The following is a 24,778-nucleotide window of genomic DNA, read 5'->3' as shown; positions in this document are numbered from 1 at the left end:
GACGGCTCCCCACAGCAGCGACATAACGGAGCCCGCTGGCTGAATCCTTTGGTCTTCTCTGATGGATGCCCTTGTTTAATCTTCCATTAACATTTTATTGTAGGTGAAGGGACCAAATATTTTATCATTTTCCTACTCCCCCAGTGGATTGAGCCATGGAAGGGTTGGGAAATCAAAATCAGGACCTCTATTGGCATCAGACGCAGGAGCTCATTTGTCATTGGGGGCAACAGGTATTTCTCCATAATGGAGCTGTGCTGTTAGGCCCTGGTACCAGGAGAATGTGCCACGGGTGTTTTGCCCAGTGCCCTGGGGAGAAAAGAGTGCTATATGTATCATTAGTGGGAGCTGTGCTAAAGAAGAATATGTGTATCTACATATGTCCACCAGCAAACATCCCGTGGTGGACCTAGTCTATTCAAAGCCTTAAAGATGTTGTCCAGTCTTTTTCATTTTTCCTCATGATAATTCATCAATATCAAATTAGCGGGGTTCCGACACCCAGCACCCCCGACGATCAGCTGTATGAGGAGACGGCGCGCGCTGCGCGCACAAGCCATTTCCCTTCTCTCTTCCTGTCTGCTGCTGCTGTACCATAGACATACAGCACGGGCAGGAAGACAGAAGGGAGACGACGCGTGCGCACAGCGCGCGCCGTGTCCTCATAAAGCTGATCGTCGGGGGTGCTGGGTGTCGGACCCCCGCCAATCTGATATTAATGACGTCATCAATATAACAAAGCCCTGGACAACCTCTTTAAGGTAAAGCTAGCCAGAGGTGTCTGACAGCAGCTTCTGCCCGTTCAGAACACATGTACACTCAGCCAAGCCAAGAGTGCATGTGGATGCGGGAGTCAGAACAAAATGGCCTCAACCTAACAACGCCTCTGACCGCGGGTCTAGCTAATGAGAAGAGCCTGTAATTTGGGAATCTTATAGAATGAGCACATTTTTATAAAACCTTGTTCAGAGCCGGGATTTACAATCTCACGCCATGGTTTATGGTCAGTGACATATATGAGGTATCATTGTTATGTCACCTGCACCTATGTCACCGCCTGCCATGAGGAATAATCTGCGGATTTCTGTATATCCCCCAACATCTTCCTGTTCTTTTATTGTTCCTCTAAATCCTTAATAAATTAAGAGACGAGAGCTGAGGTTTATGACTGCTGTGCGGCTATTAACAATTTTTATTTATTCCTCATGGTCACACGTGAGGCGAGGTTGTTTGTCTTAGAAATTAGAATAAGGATTAATGTGCATAGAATGGTAGCAGACCGCAGATCATGGAATCCCTTCTGCCTTAAAGGTATACGTTATTTCAGATTAATGTGACGCTGTGCGGCACTGCCAATGTGCTTTATGTCTTTAAGGATTGTCATCGCAGCCTCACAAATCTGTCCCCTTCTGCGTCTTACCTCTTCTTTCTTCAGGAAAGCCTTTCTCTTGTTGTCCTGTATGAGGTTCTGCCGAGCCAGGACAGCTTCCTCGCGGCTCAGCTTCCCTTCTAGACGCCGGCATTCTATATCGGCGAGTTGCCTTTCCAGGTCCTTTGCCTGCATTTGCCGCTGCCATTCCAAAAACTCGCTAGGGTCCCGGGCCCCATCCACCAACTTCTCTATTCTAGAAAATACAGTGCCGATTAGCAGATATTGGTGAAAGTATGCAATGACTAAGACGAGGATGGTTTCAGAAGGTGGCAAACTGGACAACTGCCCAAGGTCCCTGAGTACAGGACCTGCAGGGGGCAACCTGAATTTACCAACTGACCTCCTCCATTGCCCTAGACCACCAAGGAGTTTACAACTAACTGTGACAACCCTAGACCACCAGGGAATCTACAACTGTGACAACCCTAGACCACCAGGGAATCTACAACTGTGACAACCCTAGACCACCATGGAATCTACAACTATCACAACCCTAGACCACCAGGGAATCTACAACTGTGACAACCCTAGACCACCAGGGAATCTACAACTGTGACAACCCTAGACCACCAGGGAATCTACAACTATCACAACCCTAGACTACCAGGGAATCTACAACTGTGACAACCCTAGACCACCAGGGAATCTACAACTGTGACAACCCTAGACCACCAGGGAATCTACAACTGTGACAACCCTAGACCACCAGGGAATCTACAACTGTGACAACCCTAGACTACCATGGAATCTACAACTATCACAACCCTAGACCACCATGGAATCTACAACTGTCACAACCGTAGACCACCATGGAATCTACAACTGTCACAACCCTAGACCACCAGGGAATCCACAACTATGACAACCCTAGACGACCAGGGAGTTTACAACTAACTGTGACAACCCTAGACCACCAGGGAGTTTACAACTGTCACAACCCTAGACCACCAGGGAATCTACAACTGTCACAACCCTAGACTACCATGGAATCTACAACTATCACAACCCTAGACCACCATGGAATCTACAACTGTCACAACCCTAGACCACCAGGGAATCTACAACTGTGACAACCGTAGACCACCATGGAATCTACAACTGTCACAACCCTAGACCACCAGGGAATCTACAACTATGACAACCCTAGACGACCAGGGAGTTTACAACTAACTGTGACAACCCTAGACCACCAGGGAGTTTACAACTGTCACAACCCTAGACCACCAGGGAATCTACAACTGTCACAACCCTAGACCACTAGGGATTTTGAAAATGATAATTAAAAGGCAAACATGGTGGCATATGGGTTCTGTAAACTACTTTGTTTGATGCCCAGGGCTCCATTTTATTTTTATAAAACTGCCGCTGGACAAAAGGATGGGGATAAGTTTCCCAATGGAAAAAAATGACAATTTTTATGTCATTAACCAGTCAATGTGAAGGTGTCTGGCTCCAGTTGTGAAGTTGCCATGTTTTTTCCAGAAACAGAGCCACTCTTATCCGTAGGCTGCCTCTGGTGTTTCATGGTATCACTATGCAAGTGAATAGGACTAAACTGACACTCTGCTTGAAAAAGACTCATTGTAGTCGAAATGTCACATTTTTGGTGAATAAATTAGGAATTGCATTGAAGACATCAAGTGCTGCAGTATTCCTCCCAAATCCTAGGACTAAACTGCAACACCAGACACTTTTACCTGGCGGCGTCATCAAGATAAGATCAGCCAGAGCAGGGTCAGCAGGGTCCATCACTTATGGGCTATACGCTATATGCATCACATATGGAGTCACTACCTAGGACATTAATAGCATATCCACTGTATGCAGTTTTTAAGGGTATGCAATTTTACTGATCTACAATATATGCCTTTGTCTGCAGAAGTACGAGCTAGATGGTGACACAAATCAAGTCAGACAGATTAGGCGGCATTATTTTGGCTGAAAAATGAGTAATCGCTGTCTATGTGATTTCTACAATGAATAGAATTAACGGGGTTGTCCAGCCTTTACTAAGTGATAGCCTATCCTGAGGATAAGCCATCACTAGGTGATCAGCAGGGGTCCGACATCCCGCACCCCACCGGTCAGCTATTCTGTGAAGCTCTGTCGGCGCTGGGACTGCACAGCATCATCAACCTTGTAGTGGAGGGAGCTGCACAGCAGACAGAGATGTGTGGTTCTGGTGCTGACTTCTACAAAATGGCTGATCAGTGGGGTGCGGAGTGTGGGACTGATCATCTAGTGATGGCCTATCCTGTGGCTGGACACTTTAAAATGTGTAAGGCTACTTTCACACTTGCGTTGTTAATTCCGATATTGAGATCCGGCAGAGGATCTCAATACCGGAATTAAACGGATCCATTCAGATTTTGCAGATCAGGATGCATCTGTTCCGTTAGGATGCGGGTGTGTAAAATCAAAACAGAAAAAACGGATCCGTCACTAAGTACATTGAAAGTCAATGGGTGACGGATCCGTTTTTTAGAAGCTTAAGTCAGCGTTGACCTACATTGTTTTCAGTGTCGGATCCATGTTTATGACCGGACAAAAAAACGCAGCTTGCAGCACAAAACGGAATGCTGCCGGAACGGAAGACGTCCTGATCCATCCTGAACAGATCGCTTCCCATTCAGAATGCATGAGGACTAAGCAGAATTTTTTTTCCCCAGTATTGAGATCCTCTGCCGGATCTCAATACCGGAAAACTACAACACAAGTGTGAAATAGGCCTAAGTATGTAGAACACTATATAACCAATAGCCGTCTGCTGATTCATCAGTTTGAGAGCAACTGATGCCCAACAGAAAACCGCCGCCCTGCTTGTGTATAGCAACCAGTATAGGTTGGTTCCAAGTATCGTATGAAATGGTGCTACACTACATGATACTCTACCTGTTCAGCTCTTCTTCCACCTGACGCTGATAAAGAGCGGCCTCTCTTAGTATGGCTGCAGCATTCAGTCTAACCGGAACATTATCCACCTGGAGGGAAAAATGAAAACAAGCAAAGTGATAACAGAAAAGCTCTCCAGATGTATTCCACGTACAAGCCTACGCCAGGTGTCTATAAAGCGAGACTTGTAATCGGGGCGGACTGGCCATAGATCCTACAGGGAAACTTCCCGGTGGGTCGATGCTCAGGAGGGACGCCTGAGCATGCCTAAAGACATCCAAACAGGTAAGTACTGATTGGACACTCTCCTCCTGAGGCTCCATTCACACGTCTGCAATTGTGCGGAACGGGTGCAGACCCATTTATTCTCTATGGGGACGGAATGGATGCGGAGAGCACACTATGTGCTCTCCACATCCGCATTTCCAAAGCGCGCCGCCAATCTTGCAGTCCACGGCTCCGGAAAAAAATAGAACATGTCCTATTCTTGTCTGCAATTGCGGACAAGAATAGGCAGTTTTATGGGGGTGCCGGCCGGGTGTATTGCGAATCCGCAATACACGACGGACGTGTGAATGGACCCTGATTCTTAAATTCAACTGTATTGCCATCCTGAGGCAATAGGAGTAGAAGGACAGAATGTGGCAGTTGGAATTGGCCACCACAAGGGGGCAGTAACTGGGGAGGTATATTGTGCTGCTGGAGCATTATTTTGTGCTACACTGTGGTATTTGGTTCCGCTGGGGTGGTATTATGTGCCACAGTATGGTAATGCTGACCCTGCCAACTTGTGTTCGTCCTGCCATTCTTTGGGTTTGGACGCGCCTACATCATGGCTTTTAGTTTTTTCCAGGGCCGTTTAAGTTCCCAATTGGCCCTTGCTTTTAATTGACGTCTCCCTGTTATTCAATATTATGGCATATTGCTATGATGGGCCATGCCATTCTGATTTCTGGGACCACTGCAAAACCCTAGAATGAAGGGGCCATAATTGTTACGACTGTAGGTAGGGACAGACAAGGACAGTGAACCCTAACGCTTTCGCTACCTAGTTGCCGTACAAGCCCTAGATAGCTATAACACAACTGAGACGGACCCAAACGAGAGACAGAGAGTGGTCAGAAGACAAGCCGAGATCATAACCAGATGCACAACGCAGTGCCAAACGAGAGACAGAGTGGTCAGAAGACAAGCCGAGATCATAACCAGATGCACAACGCAGTGCCAAACGAGAGACAGAGAGTGGTCAGAAGACAAGCCGAGATCATAACCAGATGCACAACGCAGTGCCAAACGAGAGACAGAGAGTGGTCAGAAGACAAGCCGAGATCATAACCAGATGCACAACGCAGTGCCAAACGAGAGACAGAGAGTGGTCAGAAGACAAGCCGAGATCATAACTAGATGCACAACGCAGTGCCAAACGAGAGACAGAGAGTGGTCAGAAGACAAGCCAGGGTCAGAGGAACAAGCAATCCAATAAGCACAGGAACAAGGAACACAGCTAGTAACTCAGAGACTATCACTGGCACATGGCCAGGAAGGGGTTTATATAGAGCGCTGTCCCTGCATCAGAACCTGATCGGTCTATGACTCGGGCCATTAATCAGAAATACTAGCACAGAGTAATAGAGCAGCTGAGCAATCAGCCCACTGCTAGTCTCCTCCAGCGCACGCTCCCACCCAGCTAATATTGAGTGATGACCTATCAAGTTTAAAGTCCCAAATAACCCCTATCCTGCTGTCATATTAGCTGCAGAAATCCATACACAGGGAGCTCCCCCTACTGATGGCTATAAGATTGAATAATTTGATCACATAATTAATTTGTGGCATTTTACATCCAACATTTCTATAGAGTAACGCATACAGGGACGCTATACCCCCTCCCTCAGTTGTCACCGATGGTAGCCACTTACTTGTTGTATAGGCACACAACACCTCACTCTGTCTCCTGTACTCGTTAGTGAGGAGTGTCCCTAGGAACGCGTTCACTACACACATGACTTCTCTTATTCCTCAACTTGAAAATGAGTAAAACTGCTTGACATGTAACTTGTACTATTACTGCTGGAACATGTCCAGATACATTTCTACAGGTCCAAATCGATTACTTGTACCTATTATTGTATCCGCTGCTGATTTTCCATGTTTATTTTTGTATAAATGGAAAATCGTTAATAAAAATGATCTGATTCAAAAAATAAAAACACTGCATCACAATAAAGAAATCCACAGCACAGAACTGGTTATACAGTAATAGACTCTTGCCTTCTTCAGGGGACCCTGCTGGGCTTTCATTTTATTCACAGCCAATTTGTTTTCTTCTTCTTTCATTATTTCTGACAAAACACGCTGTAAAGACAAAAAACAGAAAACTTATAATATTCTGCCGGAAGAATTCAATTTTTGTATATCAGCTTTCATTTCCTCCAGATAACTGAAGTTATATATTACTGACATATGCCCTGAACGGGACCTTATAACAGAAGATATATCGACATATACAACATCTTTTTGCAATGGCCTTCCATATTGGAAGTGTAGTCGCTATACTCTTCCCTTTGTTCTGGTATATACTGTAGCTACATTGAGTCTGATGGGCCATTTCTAAGTCCTGCTCCCTAAAATTTTGTTGTGTGCCTTGAGACTCCCCAGGCTTGGGGATTATCCAACACTAAAAGAGTGGCCCAGACCTGCCCGAACCAGGGTGGGGGTGATGCTCACCTGATCCCAGCCGCTGAATCCTGTCTGTTGGCTGCAGCGGTCACGTGTGACCCGCTGACGGATGTTGTCCTCAGCGCACGTGGGAGCGGAACTACTGGCCTGGAAGCCCAACAGACTGGATCCAGAGGGGGGGATCCGGTGAGCATCACCCCTACTCAGGGCCGGGCAGGTTTGGGTCACTCTTTTAGTGTTGGATAACCCCATTAAAGGGGTTGTCCAGGTTCAGAGCTGAACCCGGACATATCCCCATTTCATGCTCCGATGCTCTCACTTGCCCTGCTCTGGATCGTGCAGGGCGAGGGCTTGTTTGTTCACTCTGGTGCACTGATGGGCCGGCTTTAGTGCTGCTCTTGCCATTTTACAGGCTAGGGCAGCGCTAAAGCATGCCCATCAGTGCCGTTGACGTCACCAGGCTCACCGCTAGGCGGAAGCCTCCACCTCGCTTACTCTATGGAGAACCCGGTAAGTCACCGGATCTCCGTAAAAAGCCTTTGCTCTGCGCGATTCTGCGTAGGGCAAAATAGAGCATCGGAGCATTAAATGGGGGGCTGCCTGGGTGAAATTGTGGGTATGTCGGAACTCAGACAACCCCTTTAAACTCGGATTGTGACTCATAGGTAGCAACTTCCACAAGGTGGTACTAGCGCGATGGTTCTCTTTTCTTCGAAGATACCTCTTTTCATATTGGTTTCCCATGGAGCATTGCTAATAAGTCTCCGTAGAGGGCTGGCCTCATTAAAGGGGTTGTCCCACGGAAGATATTCTACAGTTTTCAAACCAGCACCTGGATCTGAATCCTTATGTAATTGCATGTAATTAAAAATGTACCACAGCGACTGAGTTATTCAATAGAATATATCTGTATATCGCCACCTACTGTTTGTTCTTTTTCTGATTTATTTGTCCTGCTCACTAAGATGGCCGCACATGCTCAGTTTAATCCTTCAACCGTCTTCTGAGCTGTGATAGGGAGAGCATAGGCACGCCTCCTGAGCTGTGATAGGGAGAGATGAGACACGCCCCCTGAGCTGTGATAGGGAGAGCAGGGACACACACCCTGAGCTGTGATAGGGAGAGCTGAGACACGCCTCCTGAGCTGTGATAGGGAGAGCTGAGACACGCCCCCTGAGCTCCAGCAGAAAAGACACTCCCCCTGAGCTGTCAGCTTGATATAAATCTAGCAGAGCAATGAATGTGGAGATCTCTGGCTCCATGTGAGGTACACGGCTGGTTCTAGTTTTGTTAGAAAGAGGTTGTCCTGTACTATATGATGTCTGATTTATATTTTTGACATTATTATGGTATAACCCCTTTAAGGTGAGCCAGTACCTTACTTGTATTTGAGACTCAGTATTGCAATGCCACATTAACTGGCAATTTATAGAAACTGATGATAAAGGAATAAAATAAAATAAAATCCCAGGCACTGAATACCCGAGTCATTCTAGAAGTCTGCTCCAGTACGTGTGGAGAAACCTTTTCTCACCATGGAAGCATTGCACATACCCAACTGGACATTACATACCTTGGTTTTCTCTGACTTCTCAGGATTGGCACATTTATACTGCCCCATGTTTGCTTCGATCAACAGCTCCTGGATTTAAGAATGAGAAGATGACAAGCACATTATGGAAGGTAATATGGACATCATAGAAAGGTGTCCACCGCCCAGGATCCACCCTGCATTAGCCTCAGAGGAGAGCTCCTGCCCTAGCAGACCTGGCACGACCATACTTCTTTTTTATTGCATCTAAACACCTAACTAAACATAACTTTAACTATCCACAATGTACTTTTTTGAATGGTTTAAAAGGAAAAAATTATCACAATTGAAGTAAAAAAAATAGCAATTTCAGCTTACTATCTAAAAAAATTTTATGATCCTGCGACCTACGATTTGCCCACTAGATGGCGCAGACCGCACGCATCCATATACAGGATGTATGACATGCAGCGCTATGTATGACAGGGCAAATGTGAACAGTGCAGCCCCCCTCACCAGGGGTCTCATAATCCTTACATAGTAAGTGACTAGATGGTCGGAATTTCTCGGGTATTCATTAATTAGATATCAGTCTGCAGAAGAGAAATTGTGCTTGTTTTAGTTTTCAAACATTGCAGGTATTTTTTTTCTTTTCTTTTATAACTACCCCAGTGGCGACCTTCCTGATTGTCTATATAATGCAGCACATATAGGGCCGTAATCCTGTTGTGTACTGTGCGATGTGCCCCTTATACTTCACTCTGTGCTGCTACCCTGCACGTCTCTGTGCTGCTACCCTGCACGTCTCTGTGCTGCTACCCTGCACGTCTCTGTGCTGCTACCCTGCACGTCTCTGTGCTGCTACCCTGCACGTCTCTGTGCTGCTACCCTGCACGTCTCTGTGCTGCTACCCTGCACGTCTCTGTGCTGCTACCCTGCACGTCTCTGTGCTGCTACCCTGCACGTCTCTGTGCTGCTTCCCTGCAGGTCTCTGTACTGCCACCCTGCAGGTCTCTGTACTGCCACCCTGCAGGTCTCTGTACTGCCACCCTGCAGGTCTCTGTACTGCCACCCTGCACGTCTCTGTGCTGCTTCCCTGCACGTCTCTGTGCTGCTTCCCTGCACGTCTCTGTGCTGCTTCCCTGCACGTCTCTGTGCTGCTTCCCTGCACGTCTCTGTGCTGCTTCCCTGCACGTCTCTGTGCTGCTTCCCTGCACGTCTCTGTGCTGCTTCCCTGCACGTCTCTGTGCTGCTTCCCTGCACGTCTCTGTGCTGCTTCCCTGCACGTCTCTGTGCTGCTTCCCTGCACGTCTCTGTGCTGCTTCCCTGCACGTCTCTGTGCTGCTTCCCTGCAGGTCTCTGTGCTCCCACCCTGCAGGTCTCTGTGCTCCCACCCTGCAGGTCTCTGTGCTCCCACCCTGCAGGTCTCTGTGCTCCCACCCTGCAGGTCTCTGTACTCCCACCCTGCAGGTCACTGTATTCCCATCCTGAATAGCCGGGGTGCACGTCCATTGTGTGACATGGGCCGAATCATGCTGCATGGACGCTTTTTAGACTGTCTATCGGTAATGGGTGTGTTCCTATTGACAAGCTGCTCTGCTGATTGAAAAGCTTTTATATAGAGAACAATCGTCCTTGCAGCGCTCCCAGTCAGTACCGCGTTTATCACATGTGCTGCGGCATTGACAAGACGCTGCCGAAATAATTAACAGGAAAAGTAACACGGGGAATTTATGATTAGGCATCCGGCATCTGAAGATGGAGTCGCTGCTTGGTTTACGCTTTTGGATTATTTCCCTAATAATCTGTCACTGTCAGCAATAATAACGTTATAGGACATATCAGCTACCAAAGCAGAGGTGCACTTGAGTCATTTCCTTAGGTGCACTCAGACACTAAAGGTGGCTCTACACATTAGACAGCTGCTGGGTATTCCCCCGGACCCCATACACTTGCATGCTTGCTTCGGTTGAATGTGCTCACAGTAGGGAGAGGGGAACAGGCTGTGAGAACTAAGGATCAGGCATACCGAAATCCAACATGCTAGATCCTTCTTTCCCCTGACATGTACCATGGGGGGAAGAGTTAAGGCTATCTTCTACACATTAGATGGTCGGCCGGTCCCTCCAAAACTGGTAGGTTCTGCCGACATTCATTTAATGGGTATGGCCACCCAAAACCTGGCCATAGACATTAAGGGGGTCATTTACTATCCAGAAATATACCTATATTAGGTGTATTTCTGACGCAGATTGCAGCGCAAAGGTTATTTGCGCCACAATCTACGACTTTTTCAGGCTCACGCCAAGTCTAAAGAAGTGGGCATGTGTGGGCGGGTACCGGCCCATCTCATTCATCACTTTCTATGTAGAAAATGGTCTAAACGTAAGCCAAGAAGGAAGCGCTCTTACATTTAGACCTGCGCTGGATACAGCAATCCACGCCTCTTCATAACTTTGGCGTATCCACCAGTTATTAAGACCAGCGTCTTAATAAATGACCCCCCCTAAATCTATGTCAGCTGAACCTGCCAATTTGGGCAGGTTCGGCTGACCATCTAATGTGTATTGGGCCTCCTGACTCTCCTCAATGGCTGATGTCAGGTTAGATAAGAATCAGGCCTGTTGGATTTCCACTGCCCTATCCTTGAAGGCTGTATTACACAGCCCAATGTGGCAGATGATTGGCGGGAGGGAAGCCTGCTCGCTGGCTGAGAAGACTGCTGCTATGACATGCAGCGCAGGGAGCAGTGATCGCTATGCCATCGCTCGTCCCCATGCTGTACAGTGGTTTGCCGGCAGCAGATGGTTATTAGACACCACGATCTGCCGCCTGCAAACAAGAATTTTTTAACATGTCAAAAGATTTGGAGTGGCCGATGATCGAGCAATCGGCGGCAGTATAACCCTGCCAGATGATCGCTAATGAGCTACCGATTATCTTCCGAAAAATCGGGCAATGTATAACAGACTATAGTTCTCAGGAGAGAAGTCAATGGCAGCAGCTTTCTCTCCTCTTCCGATTTCAGTAGATACGTGAGCCAGGCATGCATATGTATGGGAGGGTGACAGTTATCTTATGTCATGGCCAGCTTAAAGGGCTTCTGTCAGCCCACTAAACCGTTTTTTTTTTTTTGGTTAATAATAATCCCTACACTGCGAGCTCCCTATACATAAGCTAAATATTCATAATATGCAAATTACCTTGCTACCAGCAAGTAGGGCGGCTACTTGCTGGTAGCAGCCGCATCCTCCGATCCTAATGACGCCCCCTCCGCAGTGTGATTGACAGGGCCAGGGAACGGAATCGTTCTCTGCTGGCCCTGTTTGAATTCCAAATCTCGCGCCTGCGGCCGTACCTGTCTTTAATCGGCGCAGGCGCACTGAGAGGCGGCCGCTCTCTCGGCCGCTCCATCCTCAATGCGCCTGCTCCGATGACGTCACATCTACACCCGGCGCAGGCGCATTGAGGATGGAGCGGCCGAGGGGGCGGCCGCCTCTCAGTGCGCCTGCGCCGATTAAAGACAAGTACGGCGCAGGCGCGATATTTTGAATTCAAACAGGGCCAGCAGAGAACGATCCCATTCACTGGCCCTGTCACTCACACAGCGGAGGGGGCGTCATTAGGATTGCAGGATGCGGCTGCTACCAGCAAGTAGCCGCCCTACTTGCTGGTAGCAAGGTAATTTACATATTATAAAAATAGCTTTTTAACAAATTCTACTGAACCAAAATGAATATTTAGCTTATGTATAGGGAGCTCGCAGTGTAGGGATTATTATTAACCAAAAAATGGTTTAGTGGACTGACAGAAGCCCTTTAACCACCTCAGCCCCCCTAGCTTAAACCCCCTTAATGACCAGGCCACTTTTTACACTTCTGCACTACACTACTTTCACCGTTTATTGCTCGGTCATGCAACTTACCACCCAAATGAATTTTACCTCCTTTTCCTCTCACTAATAGAGCTTTCATTTGGTGGTATTTCATTGCTGCTGACATTTTTTGTTATTAATCGAAATTTAAAGATTTTTTTGCAAAAAAAATGACATTTTTCACTTTCAGTTGTAAAATTTTGCAAAAAAAACTACATCCATATATAAATTTTTCGCTAAATTTATGAACAATAAATTTAGCGAAAAATTGATATATGGATGTCGTTTTTTTTGCAAAATTTTACAACTGAAAAATTTCATTTTTTTGCAAAAAAAGTCGTTAAATGTCTTTGATAATAAAAAAAAATGTCTTTGATAAAAAAAAAGGTTTGGGTAAAAAAAAAATGGTTTGGGTAAAAGTTATAGCGTTTACAAACTATGGTACAAAAATGTGAATTTCCTCTGACTTTGGCCTCATGCACACGACCGTTGTGTGCATCCGTGGCCGTTGTGCCGTTTTCCGTTTTTTTTCGCGGACCCTTTGACTTTCAATGGGTCAGTGGAAAAATCGGAAAATGCACCGTTTTGCAGCTGAGACCGTGATCCGTGTATCCTGTCCGTCAAAAAAATATGACCTGTACTATTTTTTTGACGGACAACGGTTCACGGACCCATTCAAGTCAATGGGTTCGTGAAAGAACACGGATGCAGACAAGATTGGCATCCGTGTCCCTGATCCGTGGCCGTAGGTTACTTTCATACAGACGGATCCGAAGATCCGTCTGCATAAAAGCTTTTTCAGAGGTGAGTTTTCACAGAGGCGTTCCCATGGTGATGGGGACGCTTCAGGTTAGAATATACTGAAAAACTGTGTACATTACTGCCCCCTGCTGCCTGGCAGACCCCCTCCCCCCCCCGTTTTTAACTTATTGGTGGCCAGTGCGGCCGCCCCCCCCCCCCCTGTAGTTAACTCATTGGTGGCCCTCCCCCTCCTAATTAAAATCGCCCCCCCTATCATTGGTGGCAGTGGAGAGTACCGATCGGAGTCCCAGTGTAATCGCTGGGGCTCCGATCGGTAACCATGGCAACCGGGACGCTACTGCAGTCCCGGATGCCATGGTTACTTAGCAATTTGTAGAAGCTTCATACTTACCTGCGAGCAGCGATGTCTGTGACCGGCCGGGAGCTCCTCCTACTGGTAAGTGACAGGTCTGTGCTATAGGCAATGCGCCGCACAGACCTTTCACTTACCAGTAGGAGGAGCTCCTGGCCGGACACAGACATCGCAGCTCGCAGGTAAGTATGAAGCTTCTACAAATTGCTAAGCAACCATGGCAACCGGGACTGCAGTAGCGTCCCGGTTGCCATGGTTACCAATCGGAGCCCCAGCGATTACACTGGGACTCCGATCGGTACTCTCCACTGCCACCAATGATAGGGGGGGCGATTTTAATTAGGAGGGGGAGGGAGGGGAGAGGGCCCACTGGCCACCAACGAGTTAACTACAGGGGAGGGAGGGGGGGTCCACTGGACACCAATGAGTTAACTACAGGGGAGGGAGGGGGGGGCGGCTGCACTGGCCACCAATGAGTTAAAAACAGGGGGGGGGGGGGTCTGCCCCCTGCTGCCTGGCAGCACCTGCCAGGCAGCAGGGGGCAGTCATGTACACAGTTTTTCAGTATCTTCTAACCTGAAGCGTCCCCATCACCATGGGAACGCCTCTGTGTTAGAATATACTGTCGGATCTGAGTTTCACGATGTAGCTCATATCCGACAGTATATTCTAACATAGAGGCGTTCCCATGGTGATGGGGACGCTTCAAGTTAAAATATACCATCGGATTGGAGAAAACTCCAATCCGATGGTATAAAAGAACTCCAGACTTTACATTGAAAGTCAATGGGGACGGATCCGTTTGAAATGGCACCATATTGTGTCAACGTCAAACGGATCCGTCCCCATTGACTTGCATTGTAATTCAGGACGGATCCGTTTGGCTCCGCACGGCCAGGCGGACACCAAAACGACTTTTTTTTCATGTCCGTGGATCCTCCAAAAATCAAGGAAGACCCACGGACGAAAAAACAGTCACGGATCATTGACCTACGGACCCCGTTTTTGCGGACCGTGAAAAAATACTGTCGTGTGCATGAGGCCTTTCTGAGCACCTGTCATGTTTCCTGAGGTTCTACAATGGCCAGACAGTACAAACACCCCACAAATGACCTCATTTCGGAAAGTAGACACCCTAAGGTATTCACTGATGGGCATAGTGAGTTCATAGAACTTTTTATTTTTTGTCACAAGTTAGCGGAAAATGATGATTTTTTTTCTTTTTTTTTTTTTTTTCTTACAAAGTCTCATATTCCACTAACTTGTGACAAAAAATAAAAACTTCCATGAACTCACTATGCCCATCACAAAATACCTTGGGGTGTCTTCTTTCCAAAATGGGGTCACTTGTGGGGTAGTTATACTGCCCTGGCATTCTAGGGGCCCTAATGTGTGAGAAGAAGTTTGCAATCAAAATCTGTAAAAAATGACCGGTGAAATCCGAAAGGTGCTCTTTGGAATGTGTGCCCCTTTGCCCACCTAGGCTGCAAAAAAGTGTCACACATCTGGTATCGCCGTACTCGGGAGAAGTTGGGGAATGTATTTTGGGGTGTCATTTTACATATACCCATGCTGGGTGAGAGAAATATCTTGGCAAAAGACAACTTTTCCCATTTTTTTATACAAAGTTGGCATTTGACCAAGATATTTATCTCACCCAGCATGGGTATATGTAAAATGACACCCCAAAACACATTCCCCAACTTCTCCTGAGTACGGCGATACCAGATGTGTGACACTTTTTTGCAGCCTAGATGCGCAAAGCGGCCCAAATTCCTTTTAGGAGGGCATTTTTAGACATTTGGATCCCAGACTTCTTCTCACGCTTTCGGGCCCCTAAAATGCCAGGGCAGTATAAATACCCCACATGTGACCCCATTTTGGAAAGAAGACACCCCAAGGTATTCAATGAGGGGCATGGCGAGTTCCTAGAATTATATTTTTTTTTGGCACAAGTTAGCGGAAATTGATTTTTTTTGTATTTTCTTACAAAGTCTCCCTTTCCGCTAACTTGGGACAAAAATTTCAATCTTTCATGGACTCAATATGCCCCTCACGGAATACCTTGGGGTGTCTTCTTTCTGAAATGGGGTCACATGTGGGGTATTTATACTGCCCTGGCATTTTAGGGGCCCTAAAGCGTGAGAAGAAGTCTGGAATATAAATGTCTAAAAATTTTTACGCATTTGGATTCCGTGAGGGGTATGGTGAGTTCATGTGAGATTTTATTTTTTGACACAAGTTAGTGGAATATGAGACTTTGTAAAAAAAAAAAAAAAAAAAAAAAAATTCCGCTAACTTGGGCCAAAAAAAATGTCTGAATGGAGCCTTACAGGGGGGGGTGATCAATGACAGGGGGGTGATCAGGAAGTCTATATGGGTGATCACCCCCTTGTCATTGATCACCCCCCTGTAAGGCTCCATTCAGACGTCCGTACGTGTTTTGCGGATCCGATCCATGTATCCGTAAAAATCATACGGACGTCTGAATGGAGCCTTACAGGGGGGGTGATCAATGACAGGGGGGTGATCAATGACAGGGGGGTGATCAGGGAGTGTATATGAAGTGATCAGGGGTTCATAAGGGGTTAATAAGTGACAGGGGGGGGTGTAGTGTAGTGTAGTGGTGTTTGGTGCTACTTTGCACAGCTACCTGAGTCCTCTGGTGGTCGATCCAAACAAAAGGGACCACCAGAGGACCAGGTAGCAGGTATATTAGACGCTGTTATCAAAACAGCGTCTAATATACCTGTTAGGGGTTGAAAAAAATCACATCTCCAGCCTGCCAGCGAGCGATCGCCGCTGGCAGGCTGGAGATCCACTCTCTTACCTTCCGTTCCTGTGAACGCGCGCGCCTGTGTGCGCTCGTTCACAGGAAATCTCGCGTCTCGTGAGATGACGCATATATGCGTGACTGTGCGCAGAGCTGCCACCTCCGGACCGCAGATCTGCGTTAGGCGGTCCGGAGGTGGTTAAAGAGTTAAAGAAGACCCGTCGTTTCTCCTGACATGTCTGTTTTAGTAACTACAGTCATGCCCGTAAATGTTGGCACCCCTGAAATTTTTCAAGAAAATGAAGTATTTCTCACAGAAAAGTATTGCAGTAACACATGTTTTGCTGTACACACGTTTATTCCCTTTGTGTGTATTGGAACAAAACCAAAACAGGGAGGAAAAAAAACTGATTGGACATAATGTCACAGCAAACTCCAAAAATGGGCTGGACAAAATTATTGGCGCCCTTAACTTAATATTTGGTTGCACACCCTTTGGAAAAAATAACTGAAATCAGTTGCTTCCTATAACCATCAATAAGCTTCTGACACCTCTCATCCGGGATTTTGGACCACTCTTCCTTAGCAAACTGCTCCAGGTCTCTTATTGGAAGGGCGCCTTTTCCCAACAGCAAATTTAAGATCTCTCCACAGGTGTTCAATGGGATTTAGAACTGGACTCAGCGCTTTGTTGCCATCCATTTCTGGGTGCTTTTTGACGTATGTTTGGGGTCATTGTCCTGCTGGAAGACCCAAGACCTCAGACGCAAACCCAGCTTTCTGACACTGGGCTCTACAGTGCGACCCATAATCTGTTGGTAATCCTCAGATTTTATGATGCCTTGCACACATTCAAGACACCCAGTGCCAGAGGCAGCAAAACAACCCCAAAACATCAATGAACCTCCACCATATCTCACTGTAGGTACTGTGTTCTTTTCTTTGTAGGCCTCATTCCGTTTTTGGTAAACAGTAGAATGATGTGCTTTACCAAAAAGCTCTATCTTGGTCTCATCTGTCCACAAGACGTTTTCCCAGAAGTATTTTGGCCTACTCAAGTTCATTATGTCTCTGTGCCAGCAGTGGGGTCCTCCTGGGTCTCCTGCCATAGCGTTTTTTATTTCATTTAAATGTCGACGGATAGTTGGCGCTGACACTGATGCTCCCTGAGACTGCAGGACAGCTTGAATATCTTTGGAACTTGTTTGGGGCTTCTTATCCACCATCCGGACTATCCTGCGTTTACACCTTTCATCAATTTTTCTCTTCCGTCCACGCCCAGGGAGATTAGCTACAGCGCCACGGGTTGCAAACTTCTTGATAATGTTGTGCACTGTGGACAAAGGCAAATCTAGATCTCTGGAGATGGACTTGTAACCTTGAGATTGTTGATATATTTTCACAATTTTGGTTCTCAAGTGCTCAGACAGTTCTCTTCTCCTCTTTCTGTTGTCCATGCTTAGTGTGGCGCACACAGACACACAATGCAAAGACTAAGTGAACTCCTCTTCTTTTTATCTGCTTTCATGTGTAATTTTTATATTGCCCACACCTGATACTTGCCCCAGGTGAGTTTAAAGGAGCATCACATGCTTGAAACAATCTTATTTATCCACAATTTTGAAAGGGTGCCAATCATTTTGTCCAGCCCATTTTTGGAGTTTGCTGTGACATTATGTCCAATTTGCTTTTTTTCCTCCCTTTTTTGGTTTTGTTCCAATACACACAAAGGGAATAAACACGTCAATAGCAAAACATGTGTTACTGCAATACTTTTCTGTGAGAAATACTTCATTTTCTTGAAACATTTCAGGGGTGCCAACATTTATGGCCATGACTGTACTTGTGTTACCCATGTAATAACAATTCTGGAGCATCTATTTTATGACTCTGTATTATTCTGTTCCTTAGTTATGGCTATTAAAAGTTTTTTAATGACTTTGGGTGTTACCAGTAGGGGGGGGGGGGGGGGTCCCTGCACAGTCTGACATTAAATCAGTGTTACCAGTGTCAGACTATGCAGGGCAACCATTATCATCAAAAAACAACTTTTAGTAGCAATAATTGAGGAACAGAACACAGAGTAATAATAATAGATAATCCAGAATCATTATCTCATGGGGAATGCAAGTAGTTACTAAATCATGTAAAAGGTGATTTAAGAGTCAGGAAGCTGATATAGAAATCAAGTCCCTTATAGCAGGCAGCACCCAGGGCAAGTGTCAGGAACCTGAATTTTTAACTTTCGTGAGGTAGGTGGCGTTTTGTCATGGAGGTAACATCTACTCTCCAAAGATCTCCTCTCCAAAGATCTCTTCTACAAAGATCTCATCTACAAGAATCTCCTCTATAAAGATCTTCTCTACAAGGATCTTTTCTCTGAAGATCATCTCTACAAAGATCTCCTCTACAAGGATCTCCTCTGCAAAGATCTCCTCTGCAAAGATCTCCTCTGCAAAGATCTCCTCTGCAAAGATCTCCTCTGCAAAGATCTCCTCTGCAAAGATCTCCTCTGCAAAGATCTCCTCTGCAAAGATCTCCTCTGCAAAGATCTCCTCTGCAAAGATCTCCTCTGCAAAGATCTCCTCTACAAGGATCTCCTAGGTTTTATAAGTCTGGTTCCTCGGTTGGTCATCATCTTCACTGAGTAAACAGTTGTCACGGAAGGTGTACAGAAAACTAGAAGACACAAAATGAAGATCCGACTGACTGGATCCAAAACTAAGGAACAAAAGGGAGAGCCCTGTAACAGACCTGGCTCTCTCCCTAACTGCTCAGCCTATGCAAAAATCTCAATGGTAGATGATCGCATATCCTCGTACCTCGACTGTATAACACCTGAACACCCTATAATAGTGAGGGGACACGACCACCGGCTCCCTACACTAGATACGGAGGGAGTCAGGGTCACCTGGGATCCAGCAAACAGGAAAACACAAATGAATGAACAAAACTTATCTGTAGAAGACTCAGTAGTAGCATCCAGCATGCACACTCCAGGAAGTTGTATAAACCGCAAATTGATGCAGTATGGGAAGGGATTTAAAGGGATGCAATCAGTGCAACTACATGACAGCTGAGAGAGGACTAACGAGATGAGAAAACGAAAGCAAAACAAAAGGAACCTCAAGGAGGAGGTTCTGAAGAATGTCTGTCAGAGCTTCTCAGATGTCTGGTGGTGACAACAGTCCAGTCTTGTTGGTTAGCACAGGGAAATCCCCCAGTGCAAAGAAAACTATGAGCAGACATAAACAAGACTAACCAGTCAGATACACAGGGGTATCGCCCGAAGAACAGCACATTATGGAAAACTAAAAGCATTTGCAAATAGCATTTATTTTACAAATAGAGCACAATGAGGCAAACGCTCTTTAAAGACTATATTAAACTTCATTTTTCCTTCTAGATTTCAAAGAAATTGTTTGCAAAGACGAATGTAGCCTGGACAGGTACCTCTGCTTTTTGTCGATTTCTTAATTTCTTTTCTTCAAGAACTTCTTGCTCTTTAGGACTTTTGTATGTGCTCTCAGGGACCTGTATTACAGAAAAGGTCTACATTTACAATGGGATTTCCAATAAATATTTAAATCGTTACTGATACTTTAACTTTTGTACAGAAGGTATCTTTCTCGTGTATGAATATTTCCAGCGGCTCAGCCATTACCATATCAATTTTCCATTCCTTGTTCTATTGAGGATGCCCTCTTATCTTCTTCTACGTCTTTTCCATACACGAGTGCTCAAAATAGCAAAGCAAGATTCAGATCAGATGGCATCCCGGAGGTCAGTGTGATGTGGGTTGCAAGTGGGCATCCTGATAGACGAATTCCAGTAAAATACTAAACACCCCCATCCACAGCATAGGTGATAAATGTCTGATAGCTGGGACCCCCACAAGTCACAAGAACAGGGGTCCCTGAGTCCCCTATGTGAACAGAGTGGTAATCTGCATGTGTGACCTGCTCTCCATTCACTGTCTATGGGCACAGAACTCTCCACCAGTCCCGTAGAAGTGAATGGAGTGGTCGCACATAGGCGCACTACTGACTAGGGGTCTCCTAGTCTGTGGGGGTCCTGACTCATAATCACACATTTATCACCAATTTTGTGCTATAAACACAAGTGACCAGCTCCTTTTCCTTCACTATGTTATGTTTCTGGAATATTGTGGAGGAAGGGGAGAAGAAATCTTTACAAATTTATCAAACTACAATCTCACAGATGTTAACTACTTACTGGTTGGTGCAGCTTTTGGGCTGGTATTTTTTGCGGCACTGGTATGGTCCTGGGCTTAGGCTTTGTTAAGTTGAATTCCTTCACCTCTGTCCCATTAGAGCCTTTTGCTAAGTTAGGACCCTTTACCCTCTTACTTTCTATGACCTCTAATAAATTCAGGACTTCAGGTTGCCACCTAGTGGACAAAAAAACATCCATTCATTGCAGAATACAACGTGTCGTTCAGTGAGTGTAATACATACATTGACTGGACGTTCAGAGATTAATGAAACGTATGATGAAGGCATCTGAGATACAATGAAAACCCATTGGCGATACACAATATGCTGAAGAACATGGATTATTCCTGCAGGTCGCGTGCACAGGAGAATATTACACATAGTCCCTTAGTCCCTGCTTTCATTGTCAGGATGGCATGGCTTTCAGAATTTTCTCACCACACAGTGAAAGTCTTCCCAAGCACTAAGCACTGTGCGTATATACTCGTTTGCTGCACCCCATAGCTCTTACTAGCCTTGGCTGCAACTGCCTGATGATTATGGCAGCGGTCCGCGCCCACCGCTGCGCCACTCCTTCCAGTGGGCACGGCTGCCCCTTTGCTCACCCACTTCATGGTTACAAGATTCTGGTTTTATTTGACAGTAAACTTAACTTCAGCAACCAGTGTCAGGCAGCTGCTGCCAAGGCCAATATGATAATGGGTTGCATCAAAAGGGGGATAGATGCCCGTGATGAGAACATAGTCCTACCATCTTTACAAATCACTAGTCAGACCACACATGGAGTACTGAGTACAGTTCTGGGCTCCTGTAAACAAGGCAGACATAGCAGAGCTGGAGAGGGTCCAGAGGAGGGCAACTAAAGTAATAACTAGAATGGGGCAACTACAGTACCCTGAAAGATTATCAACATTAGGGTTATTCACTTTAGAAAAAAGACGACTGAGGGGAGATCTAATTAATATGTATAAATATATCAGGGGTCAGTACAGAGATCTATCCCAGTCATCTATTTATCCCCAGGACTGTGACTGTGACGAGGGGACATCCTCTGCGTCTGGAGGAAAGAAGGTTTGTACACAAACATAGAAGAGGATTCTTTACGGTAAGAGCAGTGAGACTATGGAGCTCTCTGCCTGAGGAGGCGGTGATGGTGAGTTCAGTAGAAGAGTTCAAGAGGGGCCTGGATGTATTTCTGCAGTGTAATAATATTACAGGCTATAGCTACTAGAGAGGGGCCTGGATGTATTTCTGGGGGGTAATAATATTACAGGCTATAGCTACTAGAGAGGGGTCGTTGATCCAGGGAGATATTCTGATTGCCTGATTTTTTTTCCCCCTTAAGTGGGGAAAATTGGCTTCTAACTCACATGTTTTTTGCCTTCCTCTGGATCAACTTGCAGGATGACAGGCCGAACTGGGTGGACGGAGGGCTTTTTTCAGCCTTATGTACTATGTAACTATGTTTTTCACACAAGCCCTATTCACTTCTATGGGGCCAGGGCTGAGTGAAAAACGCACAATATAGAAGATGTGATTTTTCCTGAACGCGGAAATGATCAGTGATAAACGACGCTCATGTGCACAGACCCATTGAGATGAATGGGTCATAATTCTGTCTGCATGCTGTCCGTTCGCAACACGCATCGCGTCCAGAAGGAAGACTCGCTCTTGTACAAAGAGGCCCTAACCACTTAGCCACAGTTCTGCTTAAAACTTAAATCGCGCTTGGCTGCGGCCTATGAACAAAGTGGCGCTGTTTCTGGAGAAGAAAGCGAACATTTTACAACCATTTAAAAAGTGGCTAAACCAATTTTAGTTATGGCCCTGAAAGTGTTTAAATAAAAGCAGAAATGCCACTCACTTATTCACCTCTACTCTGTTCCAGTGCCGGGGGTGCACCTTGCCATTCTGCTGCCTGAGGCGAAAACTGAAACGGCGCCCCCCCCCCCTCCCAATGCCAATTTCTTAACCTAACCCCTTCCCTTCAGCCCTCGCCCCTTCCGCTGCCCCCCTCTTGCCCCCACCCAGTGCTGCCTGAGGTGATCGCCTGACCTGGCCTCATTGGTGGTGCGCCCCTGGCCAAGACTCTCGTCCTTCTGGTGTGACGTCCCATCCGTGGTTCCGTGCAGCACTTCAGCCCTTCACTAGCCTCAACGTTAATGTGTCCCCAAGAAGCACATGTCACCACTGAGGCCAGTGAATGGGGACTAAAAGGAGCAGGGACAGGACCCTCAATACTGGAATGGCTATTTTTCCATTCATTTACACACTTTCAGGACTGGACAACCCCTTTAAGGCCCTCGTAGCCTTTATCTATACCCAGATGTTATACTCACTTTAGCAATGGATTGATCAAGTTTTCCTTCACGTAATCGGAATCGAATATCTGACTCCATTCGTCTCTTATCCACGTGTTCAGGTTTAGGACATTAAAGAAAAACCTAAGAAACTGAGAAGACAAGTTCCTCATTGGTGGGGTCCTGTGACTAGAGCCTGCTGAAGTAATCACTGAAACATGGGGGGTTAATTATGGACAGGTAAGTGATCATTGGGCTTTTGTACCACAAATTAAAGGAGATCTCTCACCCCTACGGATATGCCTTTTTAGCAAATAGATGTATTTCCCCCCAACGTAACTTTTTTTTATAAAAACTCTGTGTTGTCCCTTTTTTATTCCTCCTAGAAATGTATGAAAATAAAATAAAATGCGCTTTGTCAAGAGGAATGTCCATTTATTCATACATTTCTAGAAGGAATAACAAAGGAACAACACAAAGTTCTAAAAACATGATCAAGAATTGTTATTACATGGGAAGAGCAAGTATTAACTAAAACAGACCTGTCAGGAGAGGGGGCAGGCGGTCTTTAAAGGGACCGGTTTCAAAGAAATTTGGAAGCATATCTAGATATCGTTCATACATTATAGATTTACTTTGGAAATACATGGTGTTACTTCTGTTATGGCGATCCCGAGTTGCATGCCTGTATTATACTGCATTCACAATTCTGCAAAGTCTCTACTGGAATCAGTCGACAATATGCTGACGGATACACCCTAAGCGTAATACGGATGTAAAGACTATGAGAGACCTCCATAAATTGTGAAAGCATTCTCTGCACAGACAGTGAACAAGCAGGGGATGCTACAGGTTCAGGCATGATGTAACCTGACTGTGGCAATAAAACTAAATGAAAGTATCTGTATCTGTAGCGCCTTGATAAAAAGTAAACCCAAGTTTTAAAGGGGATTTCTGGGATCCTATCCTTAGGGTATGCCATCAATATGAGATTGGAGGGGTCAGACATTCAGCACTCCCACCATCTGCTGTTTGAAGAGTGTTGCAATGCTCAGAGGAGCTATGTGCTATGGGACTTCTTCATACTATAAGAAGCACAGCGCTGTCCATTGGATAGTGGCTGTGCTTGGTATTGCAGCTCAATACCTTTCACTCGAATGGAACTGAGCTGTGCCTAAGCCACGTGGCCAAAGAACGTGATGTCACTGACCTAGAAAGAGGCTGCGGCGCTCGTCCAAGTGCCACGGCCTCTTCAAACAGCTGATCAGTCGGGTTCGATCAAATACTGATGACCTATGGTGAGGCTATGTACGGAAATCCCGAGAACCACTTTAACATAAAGGCTATGTACGACTTTGCAACTGAGGGGGTGATTTAGGAACAGATATACGCCACAAAAATCTGGTGCGGATTCTGTCGCTAGGAAGCCTAGAATAGGCCTCTACATAACTTCGGCCATCTACCGCCAGCGCAGGAGCTTATTAAAGGGGTATTCCCATCTCAGACAATGGGGGGCATATCGCTAGGGTATGCCCCCATTGTCTGATAGGTGCGGGTCCCACCTCTACAACGAGAACGGAGCGTGGAGAGCTGTGGCTGGAGGACCCCAGATTTCCGGGGGTCCGTCCACCACCAAGCGCTGCTCCCATAGAAGTGAATGGGAGCGCACCATGTACGCGCGGCCCCTGCTCCTAATTATTTCTATGGGGCAGACAGAAATAGCCGAGCCAGTCAGGATATGTCTTATCTTCTGTGGCGCGGACCCAGATGCACATGGGAGTCAATGGTTCCGCACTGCGATGTGGGCGTTTTGCGGATCTGTGGTTTGCGGTCCACATAACGGGCACAACCGTCACGCTTCTGTGTGAATGCATCCATAGCAAAAGTAGGAGATAAACAGAAGAGGGTATGACTGCAGGATCTGACTACATCCGGTTTGTTTTGTTGT

General features: G+C 46.1%; 1 protein-coding gene across 2 annotated transcripts in view; it reads right to left on the bottom strand.

Moving 5' to 3' along the window:
* Window positions 1-24,778, bottom strand: part of CFAP99 (cilia and flagella associated protein 99) — a 121,005-nt gene that overhangs the window by 29,539 nt on the left and 66,688 nt on the right. For both annotated transcript variants that reach the window (XM_044295531.1, XM_044295530.1), the window contains exons 5-11: window positions 22,870-22,982; window positions 20,532-20,706; window positions 19,749-19,829; window positions 8,577-8,645; window positions 6,596-6,679; window positions 4,325-4,413; window positions 1,421-1,625 (exon numbers count right to left, since the gene is read on the bottom strand). In XM_044295531.1, the coding sequence (XP_044151466.1) occupies window positions 1,421-1,625; window positions 4,325-4,413; window positions 6,596-6,679; window positions 8,577-8,645; window positions 19,749-19,829; window positions 20,532-20,706; window positions 22,870-22,982 (816 nt within the window). The remainder of the gene's footprint in view (window positions 1-1,420; window positions 1,626-4,324; window positions 4,414-6,595; window positions 6,680-8,576; window positions 8,646-19,748; window positions 19,830-20,531; window positions 20,707-22,869; window positions 22,983-24,778) is intronic.

The sequence above is a fragment of the Bufo gargarizans genome, chromosome 1, assembly GCF_014858855.1.
Source record: "Bufo gargarizans isolate SCDJY-AF-19 chromosome 1, ASM1485885v1, whole genome shotgun sequence".
Taxonomy (NCBI): domain Eukaryota; kingdom Metazoa; phylum Chordata; class Amphibia; order Anura; family Bufonidae; genus Bufo; species Bufo gargarizans.
The sequence above is the reverse complement of the archived record's forward strand: the minus strand, read 5'-3'. Positions and strand labels throughout refer to the sequence as shown.